This window comes from Danio rerio, chromosome 13 (assembly GCF_049306965.1).
Source record: "Danio rerio strain Tuebingen ecotype United States chromosome 13, GRCz12tu, whole genome shotgun sequence".
In the NCBI taxonomy this organism is placed as follows: Eukaryota; Metazoa; Chordata; class Actinopteri; order Cypriniformes; family Danionidae; genus Danio; species Danio rerio.
The window spans coordinates 44,775,001-44,797,974 of NC_133188.1; the positions used below are offsets into that span (position 1 = coordinate 44,775,001).

The window sequence follows — 22,974 nt, forward strand, 5'->3', positions numbered from 1 at the left end:
AACCCCTCACTTTCAATTCAAGTCTACCTCAGAATAAAAAAAAGCACCATAATGGGCGTGGAGCTCTGCAAATTAGAGGCAGGAGTGGGCGTGGCCAGCAGAGCAGGGAGCGAACAAACAAGTTGTCAGTCGCCTCACAAAATGAGACTAAAACCATGAGATGATGCATGATTTTATAGTTTGCAAAGAAATAAACAGTAATTTAATGCCCTGCTACATTTGTTATGCGTTATTTCATATACACAACCACAATTTATTATATTATAAAGATAATTGTGTTTATATAAACACTAAATGAGGACTTCTCCCTCTATTCCCAGGTCTGAATGCAGACTCAGTGCAGCAGCTCTATTGCCCTGTCTGTTATAACTTTAAGCCCTGCTGGTAATCTGGAGGATTTAGGTGACCACAGCAGCACAGCGATGTGTCTAAATGTAAACGAACTCCACTGATAAAAGACAACGCCCGCCATTCTCCAATTCTCGTACTGTTCTGCCGACAAAAATGCTTGCTGCACACATACTTTGCTACATCGGCCCTAACAGGATCGCGGGAAAAACATGCAACAAACCCGGGGAACATGGAAACAAACACATACGACCCTTCATGAATGGCTAAATACTGTGTGCCATGGGTCCGTGGACGCGGTCTCACCCAGTCATCAACATTGGGTCACACAGCTTGGCACTGGCAAGTCTGCCTTGCTTTCGGAAAACATGCGCAGTCATAATTAATTAAGAAGCAGGGTCTCCTCATAGGATAAGAAAAATTAGCCATATAGGCTAATTATTATCCATAATAATGAAAAATCAAAGACTTGCAGTTTTACGATACGTCACCGATTTTGATCCCGCCCCAAAAATCATTTTAAACCCGGAAAAAGAAAATTAGCTGACAAAAGCTCAAAATTATCCTATTTTCCCCACAATTAAAGCTTACAGGTAGTAACATTGTCTTAAGTGATGCTCAACACACACAAACCTGTTCAAATCTCAAAAAAAAGTACTTGAGGGTTTTGTGAACCATAAAAGGCAAGTGCAAACAACAATGGCAGAACGTGGTATCTGGTACTGTTGTATGGAGCTAGATTAGTCTCAATAATAATTCATAAACAAATTTTGTTGCCAATTTCAAATGCATGAAACCAAATTAAATTGGTCAAAATAAAAGGTTGCAGGTTTGTAGACTGCTAGGCGACCATCAACTGTTTTCTCAGAGGATGTCAAGCAGACAAACTTTGCAGTCACTCTGATACAAGTTTTATTTATGGACAGAAATGACAAAGCACTGTTTGGGTGGTCTGTGTTTATCTGATACAATTAGTCTACCGAAATCTGTATATTCCATACAAGCTAAAATTCGGTCAGTTCTATGTGCATCTGTATATGAACCTCCGCGAACTCTAGAAAAGAAACGATATGCAACTGGACCCTAAAAGGCCACCGTCTTTTGCAATCTCCAGTAGTTGATCTTCTTTTACAGACATGCTAGATTCACCTGACTTGTTGACAAATGGGTTGTGGATCTATTCCTTGGCAGTTCGTGGTTCCTTCACTGGGCCTTTTGCCCTTAGCGAAGAAACTTTCCAAAGACGTCTGTTTCTTACTTATTTTGCTGTTTGTGGGTTAAGTTTGGGCGCTCAAGTGACCGAGATGTAATGAAGAGAATACATTTTTCAAAATAAAAGATTTTTCAAAATTAAAAAAAATAGTTCATACTCAGATATAAAATAAAACTGAAATAATTCATGATTTCTTGTGCAGCCCAGTATCAATTGATCCATGGATTGGTATCGGTCCACGGCCTAGCCAATCAAATACGAACTCAGTTTAACCAATCAAAACTCACCTAATGAGACACTTAATTGTTGTATGCACAGACCAGTAGGCATAAATGCATTAAAGAGATACGTTCAAAATTTAAAACATGCAATGTGATTCACCAGGTATGTAGTCAGTGTTGCCAGATGTAGCTGACTGACTCCAGCCGCAAAACTATCCAAAACCTGCCAAAATCCAAAACCAACCGCCCAGACATCTGAAGGCTCTCATAAGGGGCCCGCCGTTGCAAAACCGCCCAAATTTTCACTACCCACCTGTCAATTTTTACCCGCACAATCAAACTCAAAACCACCCAATTTCCAGTGTTTTTATATGAAAAACAAATATTGAACACAGTACAATTTTTTTCCTCATGACTTCATAATGTATAACTTTTTATATTTATTAACATGTAACTTCTCCTTTTACCACAGTAAAGCTCAAAGTGTCTTCTTTCCAATGATACATAATTTGTGTTAGTAGCTTGCTGGTGTGAGGAACTGTTACTATTTAAAGTTAGGTAGGTGTAAATCCCCAAAATTGAGTGCTGGCTAACAGGTTAAAGGGACAGTTCACCCAAAAGTAAAATTTGAGTCACCATTTATTAACCCTTCACTTGACACAAAGTAAAAAGCTTTTTTTTTGTTGAACACAAAATACTATTTTAAAAAATGTTGGAAATCATATTTGAATTTCCTACTATGGATGCCAAAGGTGTCCAACATTCTTCAAAATATCATCTTTTGTGTTCAACATAGAGGTTTGTAAACACGCAAATGTAAGTAAATAATAAGTGCATTTTTTATTTTGGGTGAACTTTCCTTTTAAGGCCATCTTGCCCAATTGTATTTATTTATTTGTAATTAATGTACAAATAACATTTTCTAGGTAACACTTTATTTTGATGGTCCATTTAAGTATTACGCCCCATTCACACAGGGCGGGGCGTCAGCGTCAACGCTTCTCATTCACTTTGAATGGGTGACGTCAGGCGTTGCCGAACTGCATTGTGGATCCGTCGGCACTGCTTCAGAAGCGTTGCTCGCTGAAGTTGGGACTAGCTCAACTTTTCAAGCGCCAACGGAAGCGTCAGCCAATCAGATCGCTGTATGCAAATACACCAGCTCAGACAGTGGCCTATTGCTGACTGAATTTCATTGGCTGATGCTTTATGACGATCGCTTCAGCCCTAACTTCAGACACGCCTTCAGTCAAGCGTTGACGCTGAAGCCCCGTGTGAATGGGGCGTTAGTAGACTGTCTGCTTAATATCTGCTGATACTGCTCCTTTAACAGGCATTGAACTGACCATAAAAAACTTTGCATGTCAACTTGCACTAACCCTAACCCGATCCCTAACCCCAACCTAATAGTCTACTTATAATCTAATGAGAATTAGTTAGCTTGTAAATGCAATGTAATAAAATTAAACAAACAGACCATCAAAATAAAAAGTCACCATCTTTTATTTGCATGTTCTGTGAGCTGCTGTGTCTGCCTTTTTTTGGTTTGTGCATTGTCTTTCCATTCCCATTGTAGGATTGCAAGTTATTGTTTATGCATGTTCAAAAAAAAAAGATAAATCCAATCTATATTCATTGTCCTTTTTTGCTTTAAAACAAAAGCTTAACTCAAATCTAGCTGAAATTAAGCTGGATTCTGACTCAAATTAGGCACATATGAGCAGAAAGACGTGTACTGAGCTCAGACTCACCTTGAAAACAGTGGTGGGTTGCTCATTCAGGTTGACTTTGGTGATAACCAGTCCTGTGTCCGTCTCTACATCAAAGATGCTTCCACTGTAAGGAGACAGTTCCTGATCCACTCTGTAGCGCACTTTACTGGCAGGAGTACCCTGAGGGAGCAACACACTCAGTTTAAACACATCCTCAGAGAACTTACATCTACTCACATTAAAAAGACCAAACCTGGGCCTTCATTATATTTCATTCTGTGCATCACATTATTATATAATTACGGACGTCTGTTGTTATCACTGCTTCAAAAGGAGCTTCATTATATATTCTTTTCACAACAGCAAATGATAATAATTTGCTGAATATTTGTCAAGCAGCTATTTTCAATATAATGAAGGTAAAAATGACAGAAATTGGTGACTTTCAAGCTCCAAACAGGACAAATGAAACCAAATCACTTGGCAATTTGCACGCCTTTTCAAGACATACAATATACCTTCTGTAAGGAACACACTGACATATAAATCATTATTCATCAAGGAATACGACATTATGTCATATTTTATATTAAATACAATCACATTTTTGGGTCATCCTTATTTTGATTGCAAAGGCAGATAGAAATAATCAAGTCACATTACATTACTATTCAAAATAAATTATTCATTTTAACATGTTTTTAGATGCTATATAAATGAACACACTGAAATTAATCAAATATAAATTATTAATTAAGGCATCATGCTATGTTTTGCATTAAATACAATCACATTTAAACATTTTAATTCATAATAAAGTCATCAAACTTTATCCAAACAACAAATCTAAGTCACAGTAAAACATGTATAATGTTACATAACAATAAATTACTATTCAATATATGTATCAATAGTCCACACTTTGGGGAGTTCACCCTCCCGTTTGCTGGGCGAGAGGGGAGTTTGAGCTCAGGCAAGTCGAGAACTCCCCCATTATTTAGAGCTGATGACAGATTATAAACTGTAGAGATATATTGCTGGTTTAGAGCTTGACTAGTGCTAATTTAGATTGATCTTTTCACTTATGGCACATGTTTTTGGACTGTGGGAGGAAACCAGAGAACCTGGGGTAAACCCACACGAGCACGGGGAGAACATGTAAACTCTGCACAGAAACGACAACTGAGCTGTTAGGGATTTAAACCAGTGATGTTCTTGCTGTGAGGCAACAGTGCTAACCACTGGGCGACCGTGCCACCCTATAAGGGAAAAAGGGAGAAATAGGGGTGTAAGGGGGGATTCTTCAAGGTCTTTAAGGTCCTAAAGTAAGAAAATCTAGTTATTTATAGTGAGTTAGGAATCATCCCAAATAGTCAAAGACGTACGGTATAGGTGAATTGGGTAAACTAAACTGGTCATAGTGGATGTGTGTGTGGGTTAATGAGTGTGTATGGGTTTTTCCCAATACTAAGTTACGAATGGAAAATTTGGCGGTTCATTTATTGTAGAATGACTTAATCAAAATTTATAGTAAAACATCTTTAATGTTACGTAAAACTATTGCTTATTGCTCAAAATATATTATTTGTTGTAATTTTTTACATATATAATCAATATACATAGCCATATATATATATATATATATATATATATATATATATATATATATATATATATATATATATATATATATATATATATATATATATATATATATATATTTATTTTTTTTTATTATTATTATTAATTAATTAATTTATTTATTTATTTTTTATGAAAAAATGTATCAGGTTTTCCATAAAAATGTTAAATGGGTGTCAACATCATAGAGAATTAGTAATGATAAAATAATTCTCAATATTTTTGTTAAGCAATATTTGCTAGATCAAAACAATAAAGCCACCTGGATTGAAGAATAAATGGCCTTTGTGCGCAATTGTATTTATATGTTATTCAGTGTGTTTTAAAAGGAGTTCCTGTCTTCTAAAGATGTGAATTCATGATGTTTTTCTTTCTTTTAAAAAAATGCAAACTTACAATCTTCTGTACAATCTATGTATTTCTATTATATATATATATATATATATATATATATATATATATATATATATATATATATATATATATTATAACCAAAAATTTGAGTTTATTGTTTAAAATGAGCTCATGGTTTTGTTTTTTATGTCTTTTAAAAATGTGAGGTCGCTGTTACAAAATAGAAGCTTACTTGTTGTTCACATTGCAATGTTAATGCAGTATAAGCCTAATGAAGTGGTTTATGTAAAAAAAAATGTTTTGATGATTAAATAAATTAAATAAATAAATTATTTAATAGAAGTAAAGAACATAAAAGCAAAAAAATTTTGGAAGTTTGGTCTTTTAGCCATTTTAAGTTATCTGCACTTAAACATTTAAGTTAATTCAATAAAGAGACGTGTACAGTTAATATTTTTTAATCAGAAAAATAAAATATAATTTAACTAATCATTAGTTTTAGCTTTGAGTCAGCTCAGCACTTTATTTAATCTTGATTAGTTTGTATTAGCTATTGTGATAATTGAACTCCTCTAACACTCATTATAGCAGATTTTACCTGCAGTTGATGTTCTTACTTGACACCATGACCTGATTTTACACATAAAACCAGGACAGCAGAGAGTGAGACAGTAATGTCAGGTCATGGGATTTAACTTGACTTTCTCTAAACATGGTGATGTGATCGTCTTAACAGAGATTAAGCTGATCAGGTGAGGTAAATCTGTCTGTTTTACTCATCCTGTTCAAGCCGTCTGCACTAAAATCAGACTACAGCACTGCGTATTGTCAAAGCACGACACGGAAGCTGCTCAATTATGTGTATATATATATATATATATATATATATATATATATATATGTGTGTGTGTGTGTGTGTGTATATATTTATATATGTTTTTGTGTATATATATATATATATATATATATATATATATATATATATATATATATATATATATATATATATATATATATATATATATATATATAAATGTTTATTGTTTATTAATTGTTTGTTAACTTACAGGGCATTAATTATTGTTAACAAACATGAATTTTGTTTTTAACAACTCAATTTTGAACTATGATTATTAAATGTCTGCAAGTATCATTCAGCATTAGTTCACTCTACTATATCCATTAACTAATGCTAACTATGAAATCTTACTGTAAAATGTGACCAACAAAACTTACCATTTTACTCAAACCCATACCTTGTAAGTGCAAAACATCCTTATTTTTTATAGAGGTCTCTAAATATATCCCCAGTTCATCGCTGTATATACAGTACACACATACTGTGAAAAGACCCTTTGCTTCTGTGTTAAGCCATGAAATCAGACAGGCCTGCTTCCTGCTGGATCAAATCAGTTATCGGTTTAATATATGACATTCACCAGTCATTTTCAGCGGGTGTCAGTGTCAACACTCAAACGCGAGTCCGTCACATTAGTGGGACACATTAAGTTTCTGCCTGGTGATTGTATTCATGCTCAGGCAGTTTGATTAATGGCTGAAGCTGCTTCTGCTCTGTAGTGACACTTCAAGGATGGAAGTCCATTACTCATCCCCTTAAATCTCCTCAAATAAAAGGGAAGTGAGCACTCAGGACATGAGCTTCAACCGGCAGAAAGGCAAAGGAGGAGCTTTCATTACCCACTGACCTTTGCAGCCGTGCATATAAATACCATGTCATTATCTCATTCACCAGCGCTGTCTGGAAACACAGCATCGCTCGTACTGTAATCATCAGTGTTTGAGCGGGACACTAATGAGGACACTCACTTTCTGCCCCCAGTTCAAAACACACTTCTCTTTTCCTGGCCCGCTTCTGAGATAGGGACTAGGGCTGTACGATATTGAAAAAAATCTGACATTGTTATATTTGTTTTGCTGAGATATATTTTGTGATACACTTCCTGACAAAAGTCTTGCACCTATCCAAGTTTTAGGAAAAACAAATAATATAGGTCATTTGGTTTCAGAAGTGGCTTATATGAAAGGCAAAGGCCTCTAGATTATGTTTATTTTATCAAAATAAAATATGATCAAAATGTTATATTTTAATTAGGACAGTAAGCACTGACTTTGCTTAGAAAAAAGTCTTGTCACTTAACAGAAATAATGTACAATATAGAATATAAAGTCATGGTGCAGTGGAAAAATAACTAATACTGTCTTAAAATAAAAAAAATAAAGTCATCTGGAATGGCAAAGAAAGCGGACTTGCTGGACCAGAGTTTATCAAGATTCTTTGGATTCATCTTTAATGCCTCCTCCTTCATCTTACCCCAGACATGCTCAATAATGTTCACATCTGGTGACTGGGCTGGCCAATCCTGGAGCAACAAGACTTTTAACAGGTAGTGTGTACACAAATGTAATTTCACCAGATGATTTGAATAATTTAGATCGACTGGGATTATCAAGTCTTTTTCTATGTAGTGCATCTGCATAAAATATAATAAATTACAAGCAAATATAAATACAACAGAGAAAAATAAAAACGTTTTCTGGGAACCAGAATTCATGTACAGAAATTGAACAATCAAATCCTAAAAAAATAGTCATCATCATTGTATAAAAACATTTTTAAATTAATATTTAATAATAATAATAATATTTTCATCTTTTATTCCTTACTGAATAACCTAATCCTGTGATGTGACTATTGCAGATAGATATGATGCGATATTGATGCTTATTAAAATTATATTTTGTTCAGCCCTAATAGCAACTTTAAAGGAATAATTTACTCAAAAATGACAATTCTTTCATCATTTGCTCCTTCACTTGTCACAAACCTGTGTGAGTGTCTTTTTTACTGTCGAAGACAAAAGAAGATATTCAGAAAAATGTTGCAACCCTGAAACCATTGACACAGAGTATTTCTTTTTCATACACTGGAAGTCAAAGACTTTCTTCAAAATATTTTATTTTGTGTTTAGCAGAAAAAGAAACACAAACCAGTTTGCGAGAATGAGTAAATGATGACAATTTGCTTTTTGTGATTTGGGGCTTTTTTGTGCCTTTTATGCATTAATTTTGTGAAGCATTAATCTAGATTTTGATAAATATTTTTCATTCATTCATTCATTTTCTTGTCGGCTTAGTCCCTTTATTAATCCCGGGTCGCAACCCATCTCTGGGAAACATTCACACACACATTCATACTACGGACAATTAAGCCTACCCAATTCACCTGTACTACATGTCTTGGACTGTGGGGGAATCCGGAGCACCCGGAGGAAACCCACGCAAAGGCAGGGAGAACATGCAAACTCCACATAGAAACGCCAACTGAGCCGAGGTTCGAACCAGCGACCCAGCGACCTTCTTGTTGTGAGGCAACAGCACTACCTACTGCGCCACTGCCTCGCCTAAATATTTTTTAGTACTTTAATAATATAAAATAATAATAATAAATAATAATAAAATAATTATAAAACAATAATAATAATAATAATAATAATATTAATAATAATAATCAAAAATCTATTTTCATTTGTATTGTATTATTATTATTATTATTGTTCCTTATTGTTATTTTACAAAATTCTGTTTTATATATTAAAAAACAGGCGATGCGGTGGCGAAGTTGGTAGCACGCTGCCTCACAGCAAGAAGGTCGCTGGTTCGAGTTTACATATTTAATGTAATAGCACATTTTGAAACATTTTATTTTTTTTCAGTTTTTTTAATGTTTGCTTAATGTAATCAATCAAATGGCTAAGTAAGGTAATAACTATTAGTTTCTTTTTTCCCCATTCACCTGCAGTGTTTTTAAAAGTAAGAATTGTCTGACTTTAATTCCAGTCATGCCTGAGAGAGACAGAGATCGAGCTGCTCCACGTCTCACAACACAACCGGAATGATGAATACGGCATTCAGTGGGTCTTCCAGGGTCATCAGAAAAACTCTCTTCTCACGCATCAAAACAAAAATGCACTTGCCACACACACATATGCACAAAAACAGCCTAAAGAAATGCACAAACACATGCCATTCATTTTAATGAGGCCGGCTTCTTATAATTTTCAGCAAGCCTTGGCTGTGTTCTGCAGACATCTAGCCTTGGAAGAATAGAATATGAACACACTCGGGGCTCAACAATGAGTATTTCAGTCAAGCCAGATGATCAGATCAGGGCCAGCAGAGGAAAACGTGAGAAATTCTTCTATTTTTTTAGCAATACATTTTTGAATGTATTCTAAAATCAAGGCTGAAATTTATAAAATGACATATTATTGAATTCAGAAACTATATCAAAAAATAAATACATGCAATAATTAATGAATCAAAATCAATCATACAGAAGTGCACGGTAAAGAAGTGCAACTTTTTATCTCAGAATTGTGTGTAAACTTAAAAATTCTGAGTTACAAAGTCAGAATGGTGTAATTTAAACTCACAAATTATGTGTTATAATTATAATTATCGTTTAAAATTCTGAGAAATAAAGTCACGATTGATATAAACTCACAATTGGGAAAAAAAGGTCAGACTTCTAAGAAACAAAGATGCAATTGTGAGTTATAAAGTCCACATTCTAAAAAATAGTAATTCTGCAATTGGGAGTTATAAAGAAAGAAATATATAAGTGATATAAACTCACAATTGGGAAAAAAAAGTCAGAATTCTGAGAAATAAAGTTGTAGAGCTGAAAAGTTGCAATTGCATTCATTCATTTTCTTTTTGGCTTAGTCCCTTTATAAACACTAGTACGTTATAAAGAAAGAAATATATAATTGAAATAAACTCACTATTGGGAAAAGAGTCAGAATTCTGAGAAAAAAAGTTGTAACTGCAAGTTATAAAGTCAAAATTCTGAGAAATAGTCAATTTTAAAATATAAACTCAGAATTCTGAGAAAGAAAGACAAACTTATCAGCAATAAAGTCACAATTGCACATTAGAAAGTTCAAATTTTGAGCTGAAAAGTTGCAATAACATTATATTTGGTAAATCTGAGAAATAAACAGTCACCGTTGTTTGATATAAACCTAATTTACCCTTAATTTACTTTATTTTCTCTTTGGCAGAGAGAAGATTTTTTTCATCAGATTTCTAAACATAATAGTTTTAATAACTCATTTCTAATAACTGATTTATTTGATCTTTGCCATGATGACAGTAAATAATATTTGACTAGATATTTTTCAAGACACTTCTATACAGCTTAAAGCGACATTTAAAGGCATAACTAGGTTAATTAGGTTAACTAGGCAGTTTAGGGTAATTAGGCAAGTTATTGTGTAACAATGGTTTGTTCTGCAGACTATCAAAAAATAGCTTAAAGGGGCTAATAATTTTGATCTTAAAATGTTTATATATATATATATTCTAGCCGAAATAAAATGAATAAGACTTTCTACAGAAGAAAAAAATATTATCAGACATGCTTTGAAAATTTCTTTGCTCTATTAAACATCATTTGGGAAATATTTAAAAAAGAAAAAAAAATTCAAAGGGGGCTAATAACTCTGACTTCAACTGCATATATATATTTTTTTTTTTCCACAAACCACATCTCGTAAAACTTGAATTCTGTTCCATTCTGTGTTTTTGTGTTCATCATTGATTGACACCGGATGGGCCAGAAGCACAGCAGTGAATTATTAAAAAATTTTTCCTTTTGTGTTACAAAGAAGAAAAGGCAGAATTGTAAGCAAGTAAAAAAAAATAAATAAATAACGTTTTTTTTTGTTATTTTATGTGTTGATCTTTAATGTTAAATTGAATAAATACTTTATTCCCTTTAATTATTCCATATTTATTCAATATGAGCATCATCATCAATAACACCATTTTATATAGTGCATATACATTCACCGATTACTTTATTAGGTACAACTGCTCGTTAACGCAAATTTCTAATCAGCCAATACCATGGCAGCAACTCAACTCATCTAGGCATGTAGACATGGTCAAGAAGATCTGCTGCAGTTCAAACCAAGCATCAGAATGGGATAGAAAGATGGTGGTGGTGTAATGGTGTAGGGGTCATTTTTTTGGCACCCTTTATGACCACAGTGTACCCATCTTCTGATGTCTACTTGCAGCAGGATAATGCGTCATGTCATAAAGCACAAATATTCTCAGACTGGTTTCTTGAATATGACAATAAGTTCACTGTACTCAAATGGCCTCCACAGTCACCAGAACTCTACCCACTAGAGAACCTTTGGGATGTGGTGAAACAGAAGATTCGCATCACGCAGTTGTCAAATCTGCAGCAACTGCGTGATGCTATCATGTCAATATGAACCAAAATCTCAGTGGAATATTTCCAGCATCTTGTTGAATTTATGCCATGAAGGATTAAGGCAGTTTTAAAGACAAAAGGGGATCCAGCAGGTATTAATATGGTGTACCTAATAAAGTGGCTGGTGAGTGTACATCTCCATTATATGCCGTTATATAGTAAAGACATTTAAATTGCTAAAAATAAAGTTTCAGATTAATGCATTTAAAATAAATCAGCTTTTCTCCATCAGGCAAATCAGTTATCAGAAAGATGTCTGAAGGATGTTGTGACCCTAAAGACTAGAGTAGTACTGAAAACATGCAAAAATTAAATTTTAAAACATAATAACATTAAAAACAGCAATTTTAACAGTAAAAAAATTGACATAATCGCTGTTTTCTATATTTAGGATGAAAATAAACACATTACTGCTGAGCATAAGAGACTTTCAACAATGTTTAAAGGGCAGTGTATAGACTATATACAGTATGAAATCGTACAAAGCCACTGAATACCATATTTTAATATTACTCAGCGTTGATTTGAATAAGACGTGGGCTAAAAAAGTGGTTCCAGCACCCCTGCTGTTTCTCTCAATGCACCGTTAGAAGAACCCGAAGCTCATAATTCTGTGACAACTGTGACGACCACGCAACCAAAGATTAAAACAAACAACACAAATTCCAACAGCAGCATCGCATTTCAACACCCACTAATAAAAAGGCCATTCCAGATCACCAACTGAAAGCGCTTGCTCTGAATTAAAGACTTTCCTGCTGCGAGTTTTCTTTCACACAACCAAAAGTGAGGCTTTCAATGTTGCACATATCAATTTGTGAAGTTTGCTAGTTGTGAAAACTTAATTAACGCACTTTAAACACTAACTACACACTAACTACCGTCTGACGTCTTTGAAACTTAGATGCTAATTTGCAGGGGAGTTAGTCACAATAAATACCCAAAGAAGTCCAGCATATGGAGCCACAAGACATCTTTCTACGTTACAGTCTGCAGATGATAAACATTTATAGGCATTCAGCGCATTTCTAGCCCCCGGCAGTGCAATGCTGCTTTGAATACACCAAACCTCAGGCGGCGAATAACCTTGTTTATGTAATTTATAAGCTAATAAGAGATGTGTGTCTTTGCTTTACTGTAATGGCCTTGCATTTCCCTCCAGCTGTAAAAAAGTTGCAGAAGCGTGCTGGGCTGCACTCTAAAACCCAATAAATATTTCCAGCCTCTGATGAAAAAAAAAAAAAAAATCATTTCCAGATTCACCACGGTGTCAGAATTTCTGTCGCTGCGTGTAATTTCATTTGGAAGTCGTCTGGTGAGCGAGAAAGAGAAGCCGGTTTCCAGTTGGGAGAGGGAAAAAAAAAGAACGGATTCTCTGTCGGATCAATCAAATGAAGATGTGGAGGGAGAGAGTGACGGAGCAGAACAAACCGATTATCCACAACACCACTCTAACATGTTAATGGAGCGACGAGTAAACAGGTACACAAGCTGGAGAAGAAAGTCTCACGCGCACGGAAATACGATTTTATTTAAAGACTTAAAAGTTGAAAGAGTCCAGGGATAAAGGGATTTTGACTTCCAAACTTTTTTCAGACTTGATTTGCAATTGGAATACATTTAGAAGAGACTTAATATCATTTATATAATGCACTGCAGGTGTCTTCAGAGTGTGTTTGTGAAGTTTAAGCTTAAAATGGACCAATTATGCCCCTTCTTATAAGATTTAAAACAAGTCTCTAATGTTCCTAGTGTGTGTGTGTGTGTGTGTGTGTGTGTGTGTGTGTGTGTGTGTGTGTGTGTGTGTGTGTGTGTGTGTGTGTGTGTGTGTGTGAAGTTTCAGCTCAAAATATTGCTCAGGTAATGTTTTAGAACTCTTTGAAAGTGCCACTGTTAGGCTTTGATTTTAATTGTGCCGTTTTGGTTAACTGGTGACTTTAAATTTAAATGAGATTGGGCTCTTTTTTAAAAGAGGGCGGGGCTACAAATGCCTATGTGTCAGCATAGTGGTAGATTCAATCAAGACTAACATTATTTCTGTGAAAATGTCAAAGGAAATGTCTCCACATTTTAAAGGCAGACGGTTGCTTCTCATTCAGGTTTGTCTATGCTAATGAGGGAGAGATTGTCACTAATTGGCAGGGATTTCCCCTCTGATGACATGTATAATGGGGAAATGACATTTAAAGTGTTTCTGCAGAGTGTTTGTGTGATAGAAAAATAACTAAATATTTTGAAAAGAATGAATGAATATTTAATATAGCTCTTTTAATGTAAATAGCACTCTTTAAATGCAAATGAGCTGCTTTTGTCCGCCCTCATTTACAAAAAAAGGGTGGAGCCTTTACAGTGCCTTGGGTGCTCCAGTGACAACAAACAAGACATTTGTATGTTTCTTTAAAGGGTATTTTATGTGCAAAAAATGCAGAAACAAACAAAAAAGTGCTTCTGTGGCAATTATTATGTCAGTGCTCTTGGATAAGGGATTTATAAAGATATACAAACATCATCAGTTCAAGTAAAAAACTTTAAGCTTCTTCAAAAACTTTTTCACTTTTACTTTTCGATTGCCTTGGACTGATGAATTTTTGTATTTTATATGCAGTTGAAGGCAAAGTCATCAGCTCTCTTATGACATTTTTTAAAATTTGTTTCAAATATTTCTTAAGTGACTTTTAACAGAGCAAAAACATGTTTAACAGTATTTCTTAGGTTGTTTATTTTTTTCTTCTGGAGATTTTTTTTCCCTCTTCTTCTAGTCATCTTTCTTTTAGTTTGGTTGAGATAAAGGCAGCTATTAAATTGTTTTTTGTAAAGTGGAGTGGAAACAGTGATTCAAGGGATGGAGATGATTGGGAGGCCAGGATGGTAAGGAACGATGGCGGAAATTTAGCCAGGACACCAGGGTTACACCCAGGGTTACCCCCTCTTTACGAGAAGTGCCATAGGATTTTTAATGTCCAAAGAGAGTCAGGACCTCGGTTTGTCTCATCCAAAAGACGATGCCCGCTGACAGTATAGCGTCCCCTTCATTATACTGGGGGTAGTGTAGTGAGTAGCCAATCCTGAGCTGCAGGGTGGCTGGTGATATGGTCATATATATATATATATATATATATATATATATATATATATATATATATATATATATATATATATATATATATATATATATATATATATATATATATATAGGTTATGCGGTGGAGCAGTGGGTAGCGCTGCCGCCTCACAGCAAGAAGGTCACTGGTTCGAGCTTTGGCTGTGTCAGTTGGCATTTCTGTGTGGAGTTTGTATGTTCTCACTGTGTTCGCTTTGGGTTTACTTGGTATATATATATATATATATATATATATATATATATATATATATATATATATATATATATATATATATATATATAATGTATCTAAAGCTAATGTATTGAAATGTGTATTATAAAACACTATGCTTCAAAATTTATTTTGTTGATGCTGTGCTCAAAAAACGTTTCTTAGTATTGTATATAATAAGCTTTGAATTTTTTTTTATAAAACTCTTTATAGAGAAGTTTAATGTGTCCTTGCTAGTTAAAAGTATCTCTTTTTTAAAATAAAAACTTACTGACACCAACATTTTCAACTGCAGTGTATTTAATTATTCATCTTAAAACATTAAAGCTCTGCCTTGACCTTGACCATGCAGCACTGACCCAACATTTTATTACATGGCCTGTTTAAAAAAAAAATTCTACTACTAAATCATACCAAGTCCTTGCATTATTACAGGGTTTAAAAGTTATGCAAATACCAAATACAATATACGACAGAAAATGAACCACAGAACATGCTAAATTGCAGGTCTGCTATGCAAACCAATGACAATCTGCACAAGCAAAGTGGTTGCTGTCAAGGTTTGTCATTTGAAAATGAGTCAGTTCACAGGAGTGGAGTTTGTGTGTTTGTGTGTGTTTTGGTTTACATACCGGAGGATCCTGATCTTCTGCTAGTACAGTTGTGATGACTGTTCCCTTCTCTGCATTTGGAGCCACCAGTCCTTTATAAAGAGCCTGTCTGAAAACCGGCGAGAAATCATTCATATCCTGAAAGAGAGACACAAACAGGGGTAAAATATGTATTAATACCACTCATTAACACCCCAGTGAGGTAAGCAGGGCTATCGGCAAAGTGATTCTGCATAATCTGCTTTAAAGAGGACTCAATAATAAAAGACGTTAAATTAGCGTACAGATTCTGCTGCCTTTTACCAGTGTTCAATGCCACAATCAACCAACACTTTCAATCTCTTTTAAATTCACAATGTCACAAAGGCACAATGGCTCAGTGGTTAGCACTGTCACCTCACAACAAGAAGGTCGCTGGTTCGAGTCCTGGCTGGGCCAGTTGGCATTTTCTCTGTGGAGTTTGCATGTTCTCCCCATGTTGGTGTGGGTTTCCTCTGGGTGCTCCGGTTCCCCCCACAGTCCAAACACAAGCGCTATAGGCGAATGGGATGAACTAAATTGACCGTAGTGTATAAGAGTGTGTAAATGTGAAATTTTATGGGTGTTTCCCAGTGCTGGGTTGTGGCTGGAAGGACACCCACTGCATAAAACATGTGCTGGAATAGTTGGCGGTTCATTCTGCTGTGGCAACCCTTGAAAATAAGGGACTAAGCTGAAGGAAAATGAATGAATGAAAAATATTTATATGCAGCCTGTTATTGTAGACACTTCATCAGTGCTTGCTGTATCTATGAAAAATACCAGAATGCCCTTTTTCATTTCCTCAAAAACATGTCACATAACCCTGATAAAATATGTTGGAAAAAGCCACTTCTTTTTACTTTTCAAGGTTTTATACATTAATAAACAAGTAGCACTTTAGTAGTAAGCAGTACTTTCAACACAAGATATTTACTGCCTGCATATACTTGCTCAAAAATATGTCACTTAACCTCCAGGAAATAGGTTTCAAAGCTATTTATTTATACTGTGTACATGTAGTATTTCAAACAATTTTTTCAGACATTTTATACATTAATGTATAATTAATAGTTTGAATTAAATAGTACTTGTGACACAACTACTGTACATTTTAAAATTACACACACACGCAGACACACACAAACACTTTTTAAATATATTATTTATAGTTTCCATAGAGCATATACATTCTAAGCCTAGCATCTCTTATTAAGTCTTGCAAAATATATACTGCACATATAAATAGCACACTGTCATTGTTGTCATTATTATTATTATTATTATTATTATTAATATTAATAATAATAATAATAATAATAAAACATTTTAGAATACGTAAATGTAACTTTAATTCATATGTATTATATAATGAATAGAAACAGCCTTCTAAACATAATGAATTATAGAATAATTACATCTTGAACAGTATCATTGAACATCACAATATTAGAATAACGTATCAAATTCTTAACACTCCAAACTGATGTACTCATGCTGTGTTTGCCAAATTCTACTTTGCAAAACAGAAATAAATCGCCTTTCAAAAAATAAATTCAAACAAAAGCAGTTTTTTCTAAATGCAAATATGCATAATACATTTTTAAAAAAACTATATAACTAACTGTATACTAATTTTACACCTCATTTTGAAAATGAATATTTTTTATGCATTTCTCAGTGAATATATTTTGATGCATTTGAACAAAACTGATTTATTAAACAGATATATTTATTAAAATAATATTTTATTCATTAAAAATCGTTAGAAATATAAAGATATCTATATTTATATTTTTTCCTTTCTTTTTATTCTTTTTTTTCATTGTTATTTAATATTTTTACCTAACATAAAATAATATTACATTTATTTATTTGTATAATTATTTATTGTAAATTATTTTGTTAGAAAAGCTCCAGATTGGCTTCAGTACTGGGTAATCTAATGTATATGCACAAATATAATATTTTATAGCTTCCTACATGAGATATGTACTCATATATGTTGAGCACTGTATATACACACTCACCGGCCACTTTATTAGGTACACCTGTCATACTTCTAGTTTCCAGTCAGCAAATCATTTGACAGTAACTCAATGCATTTAGGCATGTAGACATGGTCAAGACGATCTGCTGCAGTTCAAACCAAGCATCAGAATGGAGAAGAAAGGTGATTTAAGTGACTTTGAACATGGCATGGTAGTTGCTGCCAGAAGGGCTGAGTATTTCAGAAACTGCTAATCCACTGGGATTTTCATGTACAAGGTTTATAGAGAATGGTCCGAAAAAGAGAAAATCTCCAAAGAGCGGCTGTTCTGTGGGCACAAATGCCTTGTTGATGCCAGACGTCAGAGGAGAACGGCCAGACTGGTTCCAGCTGATAGAAAGGCAACGGTAACTCAAATGACCCCTCAATACAACTGAGATATGCAGAAGAGCATCTCTGAATGCACAACATGTCGGACCTTTCATCTGAAACATTTGGATGGGAGGGTTAGAATTTGACGTCAACAACATAAAAGCATGGACACATCCTGTCTTGTATCAACAGTTTAGGCTGGTGGTGTAAAGGTATGGGGATATTTTTTTAGCACACTTTAGGCCCATTTGTACCAACCGAGCATCATGTCAAAGCCACAGCCTACCTGAGTATTGTTGCTGACCATGTCCATCTCTTTGTGACCACAGTGGCTACTTCCAGCAGGATAGCGTGCCATGTCATGAAGCGTGAATCATCTCAGACTGGTTTCTTCAACATGACAATGAGTTCAATGTACTCAAATGGCCTCCACAGTCACAAGATCTCAATCCAATGGAGCACCTTTGGGATCTGGTGCAATGAGAGATTCGCTTCATGGATGTGCAGTCAACAAATCTGTAGTGACTGCGTGATGCTATCATGTCAATATGGACCAAAATCTCTGAGGAATATTTCCATTACCTTGTTGAATATGCCATGAAGCATTAAGGCAGTTATGACCGCAAAATGGGGTCAAACCCGGTACTCCTAAGCTGTACCTAACAAAGTGGCTGATGAGTGTAGATACACACAGATTATACCGATATCATGCAGCTCTCTAGGTTTTCAAACCAAACCTCTTTGAGATATGAAGGTTTAAATAAAAACCCATTTATATTCAGCATCTCTTCATTTTGAGAAGCCCACCTGAAAAGCACTTTATACAGTAACCTCTAACCCCAGCATGAGCTCAAGAGGCTGAAACTATAGGGGAACAGACATGGATCTCAATGCAGCCGATGGGGCAAGGATCAAAACAGCTGTTCACAGGGGTCAAGTGAATGTTCTTAGGGGTCTCGGAAGCAGACGGATGTTTCACACGCTGCCTAATAGTCTGGAGAAAAGCATATTTCCCTGCAAGACTTTCCAAATCTCCCATGAGCCTGTCGATGATGACTCTGCCCTGACATTAATAATATTGCCTTCTCCTCAGCTCAAGCATTATTACACTCTTTTTGACACCATCTCTACTGCTGTAAAACCAACAGGGTGCATACTTTGCTGAGTTGAAGGTAAACATCACTGAGAGAACAAAGAAACTCAGAGATGCAAGACACTTCTGAAGATTGCAGCACAATTACAATTTACCTGAAATAAAACACTTGATGCACACTGCATGTACGTCTCCTGGGGTTTCATTTAGCCTAATAAAAAAAGATGGCATGATCTAGGAACTCAAGTTATAATAATAAGGAAAAACAACCTTTAAGAACTATTCTGCAATAAAATAAAATAAAATAAAATAAAATAAAATAAAATAAAATAAAATAAAATAAAATAAAATAAAATAAAATATTGAAGAATGAAATTACTAACTGGCAACAAATGAGATCTAAAACGGAACAAAAACTATAATAAATAAATAAAATAATATACAAAGATTTTATTTATTTAAATAAATAACAAAAAAGAGAGAATAGCACATATTAAAATTAAATGAAAAAAAAAACTAGATGTAAAAAACATAATTACAAAATTAATAAAAACGATAAAATACTGGGTCCCACTTTATATTAAGTGTCCTTAACTACTATGTACTTGCATCACAAAATAAATACAATGTACTTACTGTGTTTATAATGTATTTGAGAACACTTGTGGTGCTTTTAAGTTGGGATAGAGGTTGGGTTATGGACAGGTTTGGTGGGATGGTCAACAGTGTATTTACAAATGTAATTACAAAGGTTAATTACAGATGTAATTACATACATGTATTTAATCAAGCATAAGTACACAATAAAAACATGTATTTACAAAAATAAGTACATTGTAACAAACTATTAGTTACTGTGTAAGTACATATTAGTTAATGCCACTTAATATAAAGTGGGACCAAATATTGTTATAAATATTAGCATATTTAAATAATTCTGGATAAACTGAAATAAAAAATAAATAAATAAATAAATAAAAATAAAACTATATAAATAAACTAAATAAACTACAAACATTATATAAATGTAATATTATTAAAATGAGCAATACAATAATAAAATTGTCCTCATAAATGTTAGCAGATTTATCTTTTTTGGATTTTAAAAAATAATATCACAATAAACTAAAACTAATAAAATAAATAAAACATCATTACAAATATTTAAACAAATCTGTACTACGAACAAGAGAAAAGGAGAAAAGCACATATTAAAATTATAATTATTAATTTTAAATAAAATTATATCTAAAAATTAAAGAATAAAAAAAATCAATAAAAACAATAAAATGTCATCATAAACATCAGCACATTTAATCCATTACAGTTCAGAATAAAAAAGATAAAATAATGATTAAAAAATCTAATAAAATAATATATTGAAGAATTAAATGACTAACTAGCAATAACATGAGCTAAAAATTGAACTAAAACTATAATAAAATAAATGAAAAAAAATGTGCATGAAGCACTTAAAAAACTGGAAAGAGTTAAAACCTAAAACTGAGCTAAAACTAAAAAAAAATAAATGAAACATAACTGCAAATATTTAAACAACACTAAAAACTAAGAACACAAAAAGAAAAATGTACATTTTAAAAATTATAAACTGGATTTTATATACAATAAAAAAAAAAATTATCAATAAAAACAATAACAATTTCAAATACTACAACACTTACTAAATTGTGGATAAAATAAAATAAAATAAAATACTGAAGAACTTAAATGACTAACTGGCAATTAATATGAACTAAACCTGAACAAGACCTATAATAAAATAAATAAATAAAACATATATACCCACATTTTTCTTATTTTTTTATGTAAACTAACAACAAAAAAGAGAAAAGTACATAATAAAATAATAAAAAAACTATAAAAATAAAAGATAATTTAAAATATAATTAAAAACATAAAATATCATCATAAATAGTATATTCATTCTGCATAAAATAAAATAGACATTCCAGAAGCACTTAAATGACTAACAAGAAACAATTAAAAACTAAAACTGAACTAAAAGTAATAAATAATTGAAACATAAACAAATATTTAAACAAAAACTTAAAACTTCACAAAAAAAGAGAAAAGCAGTTTTTATTATTAGAAACTGTAAAATAAATATAATTATGTCTAAAAATAAAAGATATTTAAAATCATCAATGAGAAATATAATCATAAATATTAGCACATTAAATTCATAAATAAATATTAAATCAACAAAACGCACATATACCTTTCATTAATTAAATTGAGTTTGTTAAATATAAACTTGAGAAGCGGAGATCATTTTGATAAATAGCGAGTGACCCTGTGGTGATGTGGGTCGATGCTCATTTGCATATACTTGCTCTGGACTTAAAACCATTGAGCAAGCAGTGATCAAAAGAAGCAAAACTGAATTAATGAGCCATTTGTGGCCGTTCACAGAGCATGTGTGCAATGACCTCATTGAGGTCGGTCAAAAAAGGTGTGCTTCATGGAGCATTAGTTGCTTTATTTCAAAAGAAGAAAAGTAACTGGTTCACATTAATCATAGGAATTACAGACTTAATTCCATGCCTTAGTTCCTTTCTAAATTCATATATTGTATCAAAGTTCAAAGTGCAAAAAAAAGCTATTATGTGGGTACAATATGTACGTCTTTTTCATAAAAGCCTCCAATACTTTTAACAACTGCAAAAAAAAAAAAAAAAAAAATAAACTTTTGAAAACCACTTTAAAGGCACAGTGTGTCATTTTTGCCACTAGAAGGAGTGTATTCACAAAAAACAAAGATGCCATTACTGCGTGTGGGATTATGTTTTATGGTCTTCATTTTGCAGAAATCTTGCCTCCAATAGTTCTATCAACTCTAAAAAAAATATATAATAATAAAAATAATAATAAATCAAAAAGCTTGAAAGCCACTTTGAAGGCACAGTGTGTGATTTTTGCCACTAGAGGGTGTGTATTCACAACAAACAAAGGTGTATTTTAAGGACGCCATGATTGAGCGTAGAGATATGGGAGTTGTGGTCTTCATTACGCTTGCAGAACACTTATTATCATGGTAGTATAAATCAGAGAAAAGATTTCTTCTAATTAAAATGTGAAATATTTGTCACGCACAGACAACCTGCACACAGAGCCTATTAATTAATTGTAAATATATTCTAAAATACTTAATTAATTGTTTCGCAATCAACTTCCACAATAAGTCTTTGCACGTAATGACTTTATATTTTTATATTTAACACTTTGCTTATCTTAAAGAAATTTGTATTGTGAGAACAAGTGGATTAGTTTCTCTGACGCCATTTTGGATTTTGCCTTCGTCATACTGTGGTCCTAAATTGTTAAATCATCTTTCAAAATGTCTTTTCGGATGCAAAAGAAAAAAAAAATCAAACCCGATATAAATTTTTTTATGAGGCAGCATGTCAATACCAACCCAGACTCTTTTTAAAAAAGTACCACTATATGCATTCCTGGAGATCACGGAATACGACCTAGTAGGTATGTTTTGCAGTATTTGTTTATCACGAATCCACTGTTGGCTGACTGAATGACTGACTCACTGACCGATTGACTGAACCACACTCCTCCTTCCTTAAACCCAAGCAATAGTGTTTTCAAAGGCACTGATTGACCAGCGCCAACCCACTTACCTAAACCCAATCGACAGTATTTTCAAAGCGATGCAGAAAAAGAAAAGCCCTCACCTGATCTTTACCACATTTTTAAATTTTACCACATTCTCACCCTGTTATTTACTTG

The 22,974-nt window shown here is 33.4% G+C and overlaps 1 protein-coding gene across 30 annotated transcripts in view; it reads right to left on the reverse strand.

Annotated features, from left to right (window-relative positions):
• The window catches only part of pcdh15a (protocadherin-related 15a), a 759,862-nt gene that overhangs the window by 128,492 nt on the left and 608,396 nt on the right, over nucleotides 1-22,974 (reverse strand). For all 30 annotated transcript variants that reach the window (XR_012388492.1, XR_012388488.1, XR_012388474.1 and 27 more), the window contains 2 exon segments: nucleotides 15,761-15,877; nucleotides 3,534-3,674 (listed from right to left, as the gene is read on the reverse strand). Coding sequence is in view for 3 of the 30 variants with exons in the window: in XM_017358710.4 (XP_017214199.1) it covers nucleotides 3,534-3,674; nucleotides 15,761-15,877 (258 nt within the window). In the remaining 27 variants the exon portion in view is untranslated.